Genomic DNA, 15,021 nt, shown 5'->3' on the forward strand with positions numbered 1-15,021 from the left:
CTTTCTGTTTGTACCTCAACACTTCCTATTTTATAAAATAACAGCAAAGTGAGAAATCGGTAGAAAAAGGTGCTGTACAAAGAACAGTTGTTCTTTAAACACCAACATTGCTGATGGATTCTATTGTCATGAGTATTTACCCTCCTTTTTATTAAGCTACAGAGAATTCAGTGACATAAAATGGGTTCCTCAATCACTTCACACACCTTAGAGCATTGAAATAAAATATCAACCTTCAAGGAGTATGGTTGTTTCTCTGAGTAAAAGCTGCCTCAATTTTGTTGGAGACATTCTGTGTAAACAGAAAAGCAAAGGCATTTCATGTGTTACCATGGCTTTATATCCCCCTCAGAAAGATTTTTCAGCCAGTTTCATGGATGGAAAATGGAATTTTCTGTCATTGATTTGCGACTCCTGAATTTTCCTGACACGTTTCGTTCTGCCTTTCTTAGAGGGCTTTCCAAGAGCTTCTTTTGCTCCAAGCAGGATCCCAACTTGGCTCTGTATTTTGGTGTGGGCTTCTCTCCTCTGTCTGCACTGGGAGCTTCATTTTGAGTGTGAAAATTAAGATACCCCCATTCATTTTCAACTCTGTTTCCTAAATTTTACTTGGGATTGTACTGTTACCTTGTACTGAACCTGCAGCTTTCTCAAAGTGCCCATGTTGGCATTACTGCTCTTTCTCACTGTTACTTGCCCTCAGTAGAAGATTCAGCCTTAAATGCTGAGGGTCAGAATCTGGTGTGTCTTCCATTGACTGAAAAGAGCCACAGGATGCCTTACAGTGATGCCCAATTATCCTATGTATTCCATGGGAACACCTTCTTCAAGTCTTCTGAACTGCCCTTTGCCAATTGCTGCATCTCTTGAATGTGCAAGGTATTTTTGGCACACATATACCAATTAAAAGTTCACTGAAAAAACTCAACGCACAGATCGTTAATGGGATGTGATTCAGCTCTGCTATTTCAGGTGTCTCCTTTCAGGTGAGAGAGACACAGTGGATCCTGAGCTTTGTTAAAGGCATTGAGCAGCTCCCACAAGGAGAGATCCAGATTAGGTGGGTGATTTGCAGTTTCCTGCATTAATCAGCTGAATTCCATGTGATTCCCTGGAGCTGAGGAAGTACAACCACAACCCTTCTACGTCAGGAGGTTTCTGCACCTGAGTAAATCCTGAATGGGAACAGCTCTGAGACTGCTGTGGGTTTGTTGTACTCATGAATGAGAAAATCTGTTTGTTCTGGGCTGCTGCTTTACCTGCTTGGTTTCTCTCTGTTTCTCCAGATAGTTCTCCACTGTGAATCCTCTGTGAACCTGCCCTTGTCTGTGCTGCTGGAAAAGTACTGCGAAGCTTTGTCAGCCCGCACCAACGTCACAGGTATTTATTCCTCCATCTCTTGGTGGCTTCTTGTTACTGGAGGATCCATTTTCAAAGTGTCCTTGCTCCAGGGAACATCTTTTCCTGCTGAGATAAACACACTGTCTCCAGCCTTGCTTTTTCCTTGGTGACAATGTGCAGTGTGGTGTGACAAGGAAGGAGAACTTGGAATTTTACACACCTGGAGAATTCTACACACCTGGAGTAATTCCCTTCAGGGGAACTATTGACAGCTCTTTCTCATAGTTTAACCTATTGAATTAACTATACTTACTGACTGATGTTATAGTTGAAAATTAGTATATTTGAACTGTCTACTCCATTTATCCCGACCAGTTTTTAGAAGCAGGGCAAAGCACTTGTCTCTTGGCTAAAATACATGAGCACAGAAATGATGCTGTAAGAGATGTGAAACTGGATCCAGCTTTGTTTCAGAAGTGGGAGAAGCACACTCAGAACCACTCCCCTGCAGCATGACTTGGGGATGTGTGCTGCAAGGATCTGGGGGAAAAACTACATTTGTTCCCTTCCTCTTCACTTTCTTTTTCCCCTTGGTGAATATTTGTGGAGGGAGGAGCTTAAAATATAATGTAGGTATTATGATTCAGCCAGTTCTCCATCCCTGGAGAAATGGCAAAGGAAACAAGGCTCAGGGAATTTACAACCTTTCTGTAAAATATGTTGGATCAGTGGTGTTTTATTCTGACTTAATCTATTCCTTAAGGACAATAGGCTGATCTAGATATCAGACTGAAGTGTGAAAGTTGTGGTGCCTTCACTGCCTCTCAATTTGCATATAAATGGGTGTGTTGACCTGTATTATGAACCTGCCCCAAGCTCTGCCCCTTGCTGCCATTGTGTTCTAGGGAGCAGCTCTGCCTCGTGTAGCAGGTTTGTTTATATCAGTTTAATGACCATCTACTCCATTCCTTACCTGGAAACAAAGGGAAGATAAATGAGGTTCTATATTTGGACCTTTCTTTTAGGTGTTCTTTGCCTTTTGAATGTGTTTGTAAATATTATCATAAAACTTGCCATCTATTCATGAAGTGTTTTTCCTTGTGCAGAGCTTCTATTTTGGAAAAAAAAACCAGAAATTTTCAAGCCAGGCTGTCTTCGAAGTGAGCAAACAATTTATTTTTCAGTTGTTGACAAAATATAATTTTCTGGGCTGTTTATGTGATGCATGAACATACAGCATATTCTCCAGTGGAGTGTGGCTACTGGAACAGAATTTTAATGGGAAAAGAGAAGGGAGAAGCTGCAGAAGCCTTTCTTCAACTATCTTTGTGAGGTATCACTGATCAGAGGTACAGTAATGGAAGTTGATTTTTATAGTTAGTGCAACCTGTGGCTTTTTTTAGAACAAACTTTCTATGATACTTTAAAATCCTGAGAACCTGTACTGTGCTTTGAGAGTGGGTTTATACACATAATAAACCCCAAATACAGTAAACCCCAAATCTGATCCATGGTCAGCCTCAGGTACAAGCATGAGGCTTTGAGACGCCCTAGGGACAAAAATTCACTCTTTTGCTTAGCATGGACCAATGATCTTGTGGAGGGTCATCAACAAGAACATGGTGGTTGCCACGACCTGTTGGTTTTGTGCTCCATGAAAACTGGATCTTCCAAACAGTCTGGGCTGTTCAGCTGTGAGTATTCTCATTAAAAATGGAGGTCTGCGATATGATCACCACCTCTTCATGGTCAGTAGAGCTCTATTGGTACAGTTAAAGACCAAAGCACAATTTAATCCTAAATTAAAACCTAAAATGGAGCAGAAACAAAATGCTTTTTCTTTATTGGGGTCCAAGCACAATGAGCTTCTGGAACTAAGTCTGCTGTAATATTTCAGTGTCCAAAATGAGGTGAGCTGTGTTACAGCCCTTATTCTGAAGTTGATCATGACCAGGATGTGTCACCCAGGAATATTGGTGAGCTCCATTCAGCAGCGTGGATGGAGAGAACCAGACCACAGAGCTTGCAGTGTCTGAGTCTTTTCTCTGGCTCCTGTTCTTTGACATAGTGCAGATATATTCTAGAAGGGAAGAAAAAATCAAGAAAAGAAACCCAGGGAGAGCCATATTGAACAATCTTTATTTAGCTGGGAGAACAGTAAACATTAAGCTTTGTAATTCGTTATCTTCCCTGTTTCTTTTCCAGAAGATGCTGTTAATTAGTCCAATATGTTAATTTCCTCCTCTTATAATTACTAATTTCACCCCCAAATATGTTCACACTAAGTATCCCAAACAGATGGCATAAAATGCTTTTGAGAATGTAATGCATGGGTAATTTCACAGAATGGCTGAGAGAATGACATTGTAAATTCATTCTGAAACAATTTACACCAAGAAATACTTTTTCAGAGTTGGAAAGCAATATAACTCATTTTCTCTTTTGGGCATTTTTTCCTTGAAAAATCCCTAGATGGCACCTTCAGGATTGCTTGGATTCAGCTCCTGAGCGTGATGGTGTTGTCAATGAGGGGTTTAGGTCATTACAGAATCACCATCAAAGCCATTAGCAGAAGTATGTTTAGCATGAATTTGTGAAAGTGTGAGTTAGCAAAGTTCAGTGTCAAGGTCCACTCTATCACTTTTTACATGGATGAATCACAGGGAGGAAAATCAAGTTAGAATTTGATATAGAATGATTTACACAGAGATGAAAAATGCAAAACGGCAAAAGGGACCCTTCTGTTGAGTCATGAGGGTCAGAGTAGACCTCCCTTGATTATTAAACTCATTACAGAGCTTTGGTGAAGCTCAGTCCAATCTTAGTCCCAGATCTGGTCAGTGGTTTATATCTAAAGGATTACACATGTAATTCATTAGCATCACCTAAAGCACCACCATGAAATGTATCCCAGCAAAAGGTGATCTTAATGGGATGTCGTAAAAACAACAATTCACCACGGATGGAATTTTTACACAGCTTCTGAACCAGCAGCAGTCTGGGTTTTGTTCACAGTTTTTAGGTGGATTGTTGGAACCCTGGCTGCTGAGAATTTCAGACTTTCTGTTGTAACAGGCACTGACCCCCAAGAGAACACTGCATGGACCTGAGGCTGTGGAGAAGGCTTCCAAAACTGAATGATAAAACTAAGATTATGAGTGTGTCATTTGACTGGAAGTGTGTAATATCACATAGTGGAAAACTTAGAGTTTAAAGTTTTAGAATACAGTAATATATGTGAAGCAAGATAGAAGTTTTAAGGCAGTAGCTGGTCCTTTTTCACCTTCTTCTTCATGGATTTGGGTGGTATTTTGTAATTAGAAAAGTTGCATTGCGGCACATGAATAAAAAGTAAAAATAATTTAAGTGTTGTTTCTTAATTGGATAGTTTAGCCTAAAAAGACCTTGTAAGGAAAAATAGTTGGCCATTTTGTAACTTGTTAGTGAAATACTGCAAAATTCATGCCTTGTAGGACTGTAATATAGATAAGAAATAATCAACATCTAAGTCTAAACACAAAGTATCGTCTCGAGAGCTTCAATCCCAGCCTTACCAGAGGCAGAAAAAACAGCAAAACCCAACAGTGGATTACAAGATTTTTAGCAGTTCCTAATCACTGACTAATTTAACATTTGCAGAGGCTGTTTCAGAGGAATTTATTACAACTACAACAGTCAGTCTCAGAGCTAAGGTGGCAACATTCATACTACACTTTCTGTAGGTATCTAAATTTCCATCCTGGCCAAAATCTGGGCAAGTAATGACTGGAATTCTTAAAATTCCGGTAGCAGTGGAAGGTCAGGAATGTTCCAAGGCTGTCAGGGAATGACTGAATATTCCCACTGTCACTCCCCACCCAGCATGGTCTTGGTATGGGGTCAGGGACACTTCACCAAACTCATTTCACAAAGACCATGGCCTAGCAGGAATTCCTGGGATCACAGAAAAATCCAGAAGAGATCTGAGTAATGGGGGAAATGCACCACACCAGATGGGAAATGGCTCTGTGTTTGTGTATCTGAAGAAAAAAATTGTATTTAATTATTACTTCACTTTCATATATAAGAGGAATTGGTTGAAATAGCGGATTTTTTTTTTGTTTATAGGACTCAGCTTGGGATGTTTCTAAAGTTGTAATTTCCTGGTCTGGTTTGACTAGAATTACAGTGATATCCAGGATGAGCAGGTGGCTATAATTCTATATTTGTGTGTGATACAGGCACTGAGTTACAGCTTGAATTTTTGTAGGAACTTAGAGAACAGAGGTCCTCAGTTCACACTGATGTTCCATGCATTGTGGAGGGGTTTTGCATTATTCCCCTCACATCCCTTGCCTTTCCCATCTAACATGTTTCCACAGGAGACTGCAAGTCTCAGCTTGCATCTGATCCTACTTGATTTTGATCTTCATGGAAATCTTTTGATCCCCCTATTTGTTCCATTGACACATTTGACCTCACAATCTTTAAGACCTTGTCAAAAGATAATTCATCTGAAAACAGAAATCTTTTGAAAAAATAAAAAATCAACCAGCATGTGGATGGCCAATGCTCCTGTGCCTTATCAGTGTACAAATCATACTCTCTGTTTTTCTTCTCTTTCTTCACTTCCAGTCAGTTTGAAGGTTGCAGTTTGCATTTGTGGTGTTTAGGTGTGTTCAGACAACTCAGTAAAGGAGAGGCAGAAAATCAGATGTCGTGCACTTCATTTCAAGAAGTCCTGGGATGCACTGAAAGGAAAAATGATTTGTTCCTCCTGGTGACTGGATCCTCTTGACCTGGGGGCTGGTTCCTTGCCCTCACTCTGGTCACTTTGTAGTGAAAGGCTGTTGTCTCCCAGAAATGGTGGAAACACCCTGATTCTGAGTGGTGCAGGATTCCACCTGGACAAATCCAGGCTTACACTGCTCCTGTGTTGTTTCCTGTGTTTTCCAAGTCTCTGGGGAAGCTGTGGTTTAATGAAAGTGTTGGTGGATGTGGGAGGAATGTATCCATGGATGGATCCACAGCTCATCAAAGATGCTCATCAAGTCTCCAGCTAACCTGACATCACTTGGAGTTTGCCATCATTTTCCCAGTTGCTGGGACAGTGTTTTATTCTAGAGGCTCCTCACAGAACTGGGAATGTATGAATAGTGTTGTTCTTGGCTGGCTTGTTGGTTTTAAATAATCAATTTCCATCATTCTTGAATCAATGATCCTTTTAGTAGATGAAAGTTTTATGACACACAAGCATGTTCAATAATTTCCTTTCCATCCCCAGCTGCGAAGGTGAGCCCCTCTCTGCTCCAGGGGTAATTTATTTCTGTACATCACACCATCCTGTTTCCTGGAAACAGAAGATTTGCCATCATTACACCCCTAAATATCCCTCCAGAGTAATGGTATGGCAGCAATTCTCTCTGCTTCCCTCCTGATTTTCCCAGCAGGCCACATCAATGAGCAGCCCCATTTGGAACCAGCCTTGGATGGGCGATTTATTTTCACAAATGCTTTCACTCCCTCGGCGTCATCCTGCTGGCTGCAGCTCCCCACGCTGCTCCTGCAGCTGCCTGGGGGCCAGGTCACATCCACAGCGCCCAGCCACTGCTCCCAGGCAGAAAGATAACCTCAGACATCAGTGTTTGCACCATCACCACTCCAGCTGGGCACCAGCAGCCTTCCCAGCGCTTCCTATTTTCAGATGTTGCAACAGCACTATTTAAATCGAGGTGATGATGTTGGTTTACTTTCCCACTGCCCCAAATGACATACCAGGCAGTCCAGCTCTGCTTGCTTGTGCTTCCCAAAATAAAGTTGACAATGCTGGGTGTTGTTGAACAATTTGTATTCCTGCCCTTATAATTTAAAAAAATTTGCATTTTTTTTTTAGTCTGGTGCTGTTCCAAACTGAAGGTATGGAAATCCTTTGTGTATTAGGAAACTGTAGACAGTCTAACAAGTTTTGTGGTCCACTAGAGAGAATTATTTAGAGTAATAGAAAAATTTCATAATGCCAAGGTTGTGGGTTTGATCCGTGTATGACCCATTCACTTAAAAGTTGGATTGATACTCCTTGTGAGTCCCTTCCAAATCAAATTATTCTGTGATTTAGGTTGGAAAAGGCCCTTAGGATCATCCAGTCCAACCACTAATACAACACTACCAGGCCCACCACCAAACTATGTCCCTAAGCACCACATCTAATTTGTACATTTGCTGTAGACACAAAATATTTATATGGTGTGACCGTTTTCACAGAGGTCTCAGGTTGAGGGAAGAGACAAGGATCTGACTCCATGTTTCAGAAGGCTGATTTATTATTTTATGATATATATTATATTAAAAGTATACTGAAAGAATAGAAGAAAGGATTTCATCAGAAGGCTGGTTAAGAATAGAAAAAGGAAGAATGATAACAAAGGCTTGTGTCTCAGACTTTCTGTCCAAGCCAGCTGACTGTGATTGGCCATTAATTACAAACATCCAAAATGGGCCAATCACAGATGCACCTGTTGCATTCCACAGCAGCAGATAATCAACGTTTACATTTTGTTCCTGAGGCCTCTCAGATTTTCAGGAGGAAAAATCCTAAGGAAAGGATTTTTCATAAAAGATGTCTGTGACAATATGGGGATTGGGGTTTTATTTTTTGGGTAAATGATTTATGGATGAGATAGGTAAACACATCTAATGGTTCCCACTTGTATCCCAGGTGTCCAGAGGCTCATGAGTTCTTCCAAATCTACAACAACAAATCTCTGAGCTGTGTAAAGGAGGCTGTAAAATCTCAACATGGAACATGTTTCAGTAAAAAGCTGCCCCAGTGTCTTGTCCCCATGGAAAATGCTTTTGCAGAACTTCAGTAAAGCATCAAAGGAAGTAATCTGCCCCCTGATTTTACATTACACAGAAATGTAAGGACTCTGGGAAGAGACATTGAGGTTTTTTTTCATATTTCAGAAGTTTTTTTCATATTTCACCTCGTTCCTGTTTCTGTCACCTCACTCTGGTGCATTCCCAGCATCCCCTCAGTAGTGACTGTTACAATGTCCCACTCTATCAAATATATAAAATATTTGAATTTATACAGTTGGTACAGTAAACACCATTTGCTGAAAGTGGTTTCTAAATTAGACAGCATTTTTTTCACACCTGATAGATAATAATACACACTGTAGCAATTCTCATTTTGTCGAGTTCCACAGAACAGATCGAGTGCCTTTTCTGTTCACACAGAATCATCTCAGTGTGTCTCCTCCTAAATGAAAACACCCCCAGTCCTTTAAATCAGCATTTCTCTCTGGGTTTGGGGGATGATGAGCCCTTCAGGGGTTAAAATAACACTGTGGCAAATCTAAGAGTGAACCCACCAGAGCGGTACTAGAGGGAACTGTTCTGAAGGATGGGTGGTTCAGAGAGTGTCCAACATCTGCAGAGCTGCAGGATCACTATTATTAGGAAATGGGAGAGATTCGGTGGAACAGGCAATTTTTTTGTTGTTTCTGATTTCAGTTTAGTGCCCAAATGTAGGAAATGGATTTATAGAAAATTCTCCAAGCCTGACAGAATGCTTACACAGCGTGTGCATCTGTATGCAAACCTTGAGATAAGAAATGCTGACTTGGAAATGCCATGGAATAGGACAGATATTGTTAAGAGAGAAATGGAACCAGAAATAAATTTCAAAGGGTGGCCTTGCAAATAAGACTGGATACCTTGGAGAAATAGAACTAGGAAAGATGCATTGTAATAGGATCCATGAGGGGTAATTTTAGATGATTGGCTTTAAAGCATTTACAGCATGATGGGCAAAAGCTCATAGAAACACTTATAGTGTACTGTAATTAGGAAATAGTTGGCTTCTGATGTGATTGTGGTGTTCTGGGTCAGAAAAGAGCTTAGTCCAACACCCATGGACCCGTGACTGAGTTAACTCTCCAGGTTAGCAGTGAGCCTCTAGATGTGCTCTTGCTGACACACAGTTGTGGCCTCACCTTTGTCTCCCTGCTTTGGACAAAGCCAGTATTTCCATGCTTCTTTTGGAGGGGTGTCCTGACCACACTCAGAGCCAGATTCAGCACAAAGCCAGACCAAGGTGAGGCTGAGCTCCATCCATTTCCCTGTGAGGGTAAACTCTGTGTGTATAAAACCATGCCTGCTGGTGCTGCCTTCCTTCACCCTCCGTTCTTGGTGTGTTCAAGACGTGCCCAAAGCTGTTTGAGGATCCAGTGGCTGCTGTGAGGAAGAGGAAAGGAAAGGATACTTCATACTTGCACATGCTGTTCTGGCTTACCCTGGACTAGAATTTGAACACAGAAAATGCATCAGAGATTCAGTTTGAAGAAATCACTTGCTGTAAAGTTGTAGCTGGCAGCTCCTTGTTTAACTCTTGAGTTGTATCACTTGGTTGAACTTTGATGAATAAACTCTGTTAATGCAGGGAATTGGCAGCCTTGGCCAGCCTTGAGAGAAGAACATTTTATTGTATAGTCATAGAACCACAGAACAACAGAATTGTCTGAGACCTTTAAAATCACTGACTCCAGCCCTCAACCCAGCAGTGCCCAGTCCACCATTAAACCCTGTCCCCAAGTGCCAGATCTACACCTTTTAAATACCTCCAGGCTGGTGACTCAGCCACGTCCCTGGGTAGCCCACTGTCCCATGTACATAGAAATAATAGTAAGCACTAAAGCTTGTCAAAGTGCAAAGAAACCTATAAAGCTCCAGCTCTACATTGCTCAGCTTTCTTATTCCATTACCAAATAAGAACTAGAAGGGTTATTTTTTTCCCCTCCAGGCATTCATCTTACTTGTTAAACTGTCAGAGGGTGGACACTGGCTGTATAAGAAAGAGATAATGGAAAATGTTAATATGGTTTATGTAAGCCACTTGGACTTGAACTGTTCAACACTTCATGCCCTGTGCATCTTTTTTTGTAGCAGATTCATTCTCTTTGTCGTGCTACTGCTGTGCATAAATGGTCAGACAAAAAGGTTGTTTATGGATGCAGATATTTCAAGTTGCACATACCAGTAGCTAAGAGGTGACACAAATGAGAAACAGATTGCTAAGGGTGTAAAATGCTGGGTGGTCTCAGCTGCACTGATGTAGAACAGGAGCCTGATTTCAAGGCTCCCTGCTCACCCTCTGGACTCTCCACCTTTTGCAGATATCCCCAAGCATTTAGAAGCTGATCTCTTGCCTGCTGTCACTGTGAAATACACGGGGAGTCATTACCATGCCAGAGAAACCTGGTCCTGTATCAGGAAATCCTCTGGGATGAACATGGGAGCTGGGAGAGTGTTCAATTATCTCCTGTCTCCGTGTCGTTCCCTAAATATCCACTGCTGGAGCCTGGAAGATGTAGTAGGCAGACCCTCAGGCAGAACCAAAAGGGTTGGCCTGGTATTTTTGAACAAGCCTGGGGTTTTTTTTATTTATTGAGTTTAAAGGCAGCCTGAGGCCTGCTCAGCTGCAGATGCCTACTTTGCAATATCCAGAGTTACAGGAAATTAATCATTCCCCTAAGAACCTGCTCTTTCTTTGAAAGTATCCCTGAGGTAATTCCACAGCAGGTGGGAGACTATTACTCACAGCCTCCTGTGTAAATAAAGGGGAAAGAGTTAATATCAGAAGTGAGATGTATTTGCAATTTTGCTGTTAATCTGTTCAGGGAGAGTGCTGCTGAGTTCATCCCTGTGGACGTGGGTGTGAAATCTTTAAATGAATCCTCAGTGTGGAGCCATACCTCAGTGAGCATCAGCTCTTTGAAATTTGTATCAGCTAAAGACAAGATTTCTGACTAAGATGGGGAACTTCTTATCTGAGAAATTCATTGAGAGTTATTAAATATACCTATAAATGTATAAAAATGTACACATATATGTATCAGTATCTGATTATTTTAGAAAACAAAACTCTCATTATGCTGAAACTGTCCTTCCAGTAACCACTGGGTAAACTGAGTGCTAGGATTTAGGAGTGTGATCAGTATTTTTTGCTGTCTTCTCTCCAGAAAAATGTATCTATTCTCTTGTTTGAGTTAATTTAAAACTTTGCACAGATCTCTATTTTCTTCATGGATAAATAAACTCAATTTACACATTTATTTATGCAGGATGCTCACCAATTTTTTTTCCCTTGTTACACCTAGAGGTTTTAAAAGTCTTTATTTTCAGAGGAGGGAAATGCTATTTCAGTGCCACTGTTGCCACCTAAAATGCTTGTCACTTCTGCTTGGGTGAGTGCCCAGTTCACTCAGATGTGGCTGCTGCTCTCTCACATTGTTTTGATGGATTACTGGTCTTCTTTTATTTAATTTCTTATGAAACCTTCTCAGATCCAAATGTAAAAAGCAGAAAAAATACAGGTTTTTTAGGTTGCTGTAAAATAGCTTGTTGTGCTACAAATCTCTGATGTAAATAATACAGAAATTCTACCACTAGATCTACTTTTTAAAAAAGGAATTATTTTTTACATGATGACAGTGAAAATTAATGTAGCCATCCATAATATTAAATTTTGGGCTGTTATTTCCCCTACCTGGAGGATAAAATTTTATGACCATTTTCAACAGGGAGACAGAGAGCTCAGGGGCAGCAGTTGAAACTTGTATAGTAAAAATTATTATGTCTTCTATTTTTCTGTTAAAATCATCAGAATTTTATCAACATCCATAAGACAATGAAATAAACATGTCTGTTTGATTGGGGAAAGCACACAGTAAAGGAAAAAATCTATGCAGCATTATGTGGTAACCTTGTTTTTCTGCAGTCCCATAGTCCACAGATGGAACAAGCAAAGAATACTTGATTTTTGATCTGCATTGCAGATTTCAGAGCACTTTGTCACTTTTTATCTCATTCCAGGAGGCCTGTGGTGCATTATGTGAAGTCCACAATTCTGCAGTTACTTCTTCCTTCCAGTGTTACAATAAACAGAAATACTTTGTTCTGGTTAACTTTGTATAGATTAAAACTTTAAAAACTCATCAAAAGCAGAATCTGTGGAAGATGAGGGGTGGATATTTTTACCTCTGTTCTATGTATGGTGAAAGATGACATGTAATTATTTGCCAAGAATTCAAAGGAATATCAGAACTTGAGGCATTCTCACTCTGCTGGCTGCCTGCAGTACTTGGTTGGGCCTGAACCCAGAGCAATTAAAAGCAAGCAGCTGACATTTTTGCATTGCAAAAGTTTTAAATATTCTGTGGTAGCCTGGCAAGCCCACACACAACCTGAGAGCTTTCTAATTGATTGGTGCAACTGCTCTTGCTTTTAGCTGAGTCTCTCAAGTGTTGATATCTTCATTTGATCTTCCTCAGAGGTGAAGCTCATCGTTACAGTCCATGCTGAGAGAATGGATTCCATTTGAATTTTTGTGGCTGTTGGGAAGTTCCAGGGAACAGAGGTAATTACTCTGGAGAAGGGAGTGAGGTGCTCACAGTGAATAATGCAGTGACTGCTGAAAGCTCAAGGAAGGACAGTGGAGCTAACTTGTCCAGAATTAGCCGGACCTGGGTTTGAAACTCCTCTCCCTGCACCACTCTCTTCCTGTATGAAATATCCCACTTAACATATTTTGATGTGGAGAAAATAGGATATAAATGTTAAGACACTGACAGTGGCGTGTTTTGTGCTGCAGAAACACCTTTATGCCCTAGAAAAGATGGTATTTAAAAGGTTTTATAGAAGGTGATCAGCATTATAAAAACATTTGTCCTCTTCATCTGTGCCACGGATACAGCTGGTTATTGATAGGGAAATGTTAATGGGGGATGCTGTGGGTGTGTTTATAGGGTCAATATATTTGCTTAATTAATTAATAGGCAAAGTGGGCAAGGCTGTCATGGGAGAGGATGAGGATGTGGGCAAGGCAAAATCCTTACCTGATCATGTCCAGCCTTTGTGTGATCTGAGCAGTAGCTAGAAAGTCTCAAACATGGGATCAAACCTGACAAGGAAATTGAAACACAGTCCAAGTGAGTTAAAGCAAGCTCTTGAGTCACTTTGGTCCTGGCAGACCTCACTGAATATTGCAGAATATTCTGGCACAACACCTAGGAGGGGTCAGCTGTGGGATTTACCTCAAAGAGAATTTGCCCAAACACCTCAGCACACACAGTTACAGGGTTTAAGGTGTGACAGAAGTGCTGCTAACCTTGTTACCATGACAGCCTTTGGTCTATCCAGCGCTTCTCTTCCTTCTCTTCTCAGGCTGTCCATGAATAAGCAGCAGAAGTGCTGCATTCCAAAACTCTTTTTTAATTTCTCTTCATGTCAGTGCTGTCTGAGTCAGTGTTTTCCTTCACCTTCTATACTCTGTTCCTGAGACAGTAAAGATTCAGTGCTCATTTGGGAATTTCACTGGATGAGGAGGGGCTGAGACACTGGGGCACAGATGATGCCTTCTGTACTCTCTTCCCTCTTCCTTCCTGCTCCTTCCCAAGTTCCTGAGATGTAAGACATCCATCTCTCACTCCAGCTTCCTCTCTGGACCATCAGATCCTCCTCTACATCTTGCTGCAGATTTCTAGGTGTCCCCACCAATCCTTATTCACCTTACAGAGCCTGATGGGCTGTTGGGAAGATGGAGGTGGTGGAGATGAGGTGGAGCAGGATCTAGAGCTAGACTTTGCTCTGAAAATCAGGGTATCTGGGACTTTGCAGGGTTTTCTTCTCCTGCTGCCATTTCTGCACAAGCTCAGTGGTCCAAGACTTAATGGAGAAGCAGCTGCCACAGGATATTCCAAGAAAAATTTTCTTTCAGTTCCCCTGATGTACTGAGGGATTCCCAAGGAGAAAATACAATTACAGCCAGAGTGTTTGCTGTTCCTTTCTGGTTAGGAATTTCCAACACGATGGCAATGATAATATAAAATTTCCCATAGGTAAAAGCAAACTTTAAAATGTCTGCTTAAAAGCTTAATACTTCTGCTTGCTAGTCATTGCCTAAGTGAGAGTAAACTGAATTTTACCTTTAGGAAACTCCAAATCATGCAGATTTAGGAATGTGTTTCATTTTCAACAATTACTGCTAGAGATTAAAAAAGAAAAATCTTGATTTCCATAACTGTAAATATTTTCCTTTAACAGGGGAAAAAATTTTACAAGCTTGGAAAATCCATTTATTTAAAAATAATATTAAATCCATAAATGAAAAAATGTCCTGAAAATAAATTTCTTTCCATTATGTCTAATCAGAAAATTATTAGAAAGTTAGAGGCTTGTCTGAGTAAATGCAGAGATTTCCACACTTTAAAATAATGAAGATAAAACTCACTCTCCACTGTTGATGCCTAAAATTAGGAGAGAATAATTTCACCCCTCATTTTTTATCCTCCTATTCTCTGCTTACATTCATTTTAGTGCAATTAAGGTATCATCAACATTTTGCAGCCTTGGGCATGCATTTTTGTCTGTTTCTCCAATAAACTGAATAGTAAATATCCAAGGAAATTGCTGTTCTGAACAACAGGGGTTCAATCAGGAAAAGCAGTAAGTTCATTTTGAAGAATGATCCTAGAATTACTGGAATCATTTGTGTGGAAAAGACCTTTAAAACCATCAAGTCTGGCTATAAATCCAGCACTGTCAAGCCCAGCGCCCAACAATGTCCCCAAGTGCCACATCTACAGAGTGACTCCACCCTTCCCTGAGCCTGGCTCAATGCCTCCAGCCCTTTTGATGAGG

General features: G+C 40.7%; 1 protein-coding gene across 1 annotated transcript in view; it reads left to right on the top strand.

Moving 5' to 3' along the window:
- Positions 1-15,021, top strand: part of CRHR2 (corticotropin releasing hormone receptor 2) — a 149,280-nt gene that overhangs the window by 14,534 nt on the left and 119,725 nt on the right. Inside the window, exon 2 of the mRNA XM_063175490.1 lies at positions 1,287-1,380. Within this exon, the coding sequence (XP_063031560.1) occupies positions 1,287-1,380 (94 nt within the window). The remainder of the gene's footprint in view (positions 1-1,286; positions 1,381-15,021) is intronic.

This window comes from Melospiza melodia, chromosome 1 (genome assembly GCF_035770615.1).
Source record: "Melospiza melodia melodia isolate bMelMel2 chromosome 1, bMelMel2.pri, whole genome shotgun sequence".
Classification (NCBI taxonomy): domain Eukaryota; kingdom Metazoa; phylum Chordata; class Aves; order Passeriformes; family Passerellidae; genus Melospiza; species Melospiza melodia.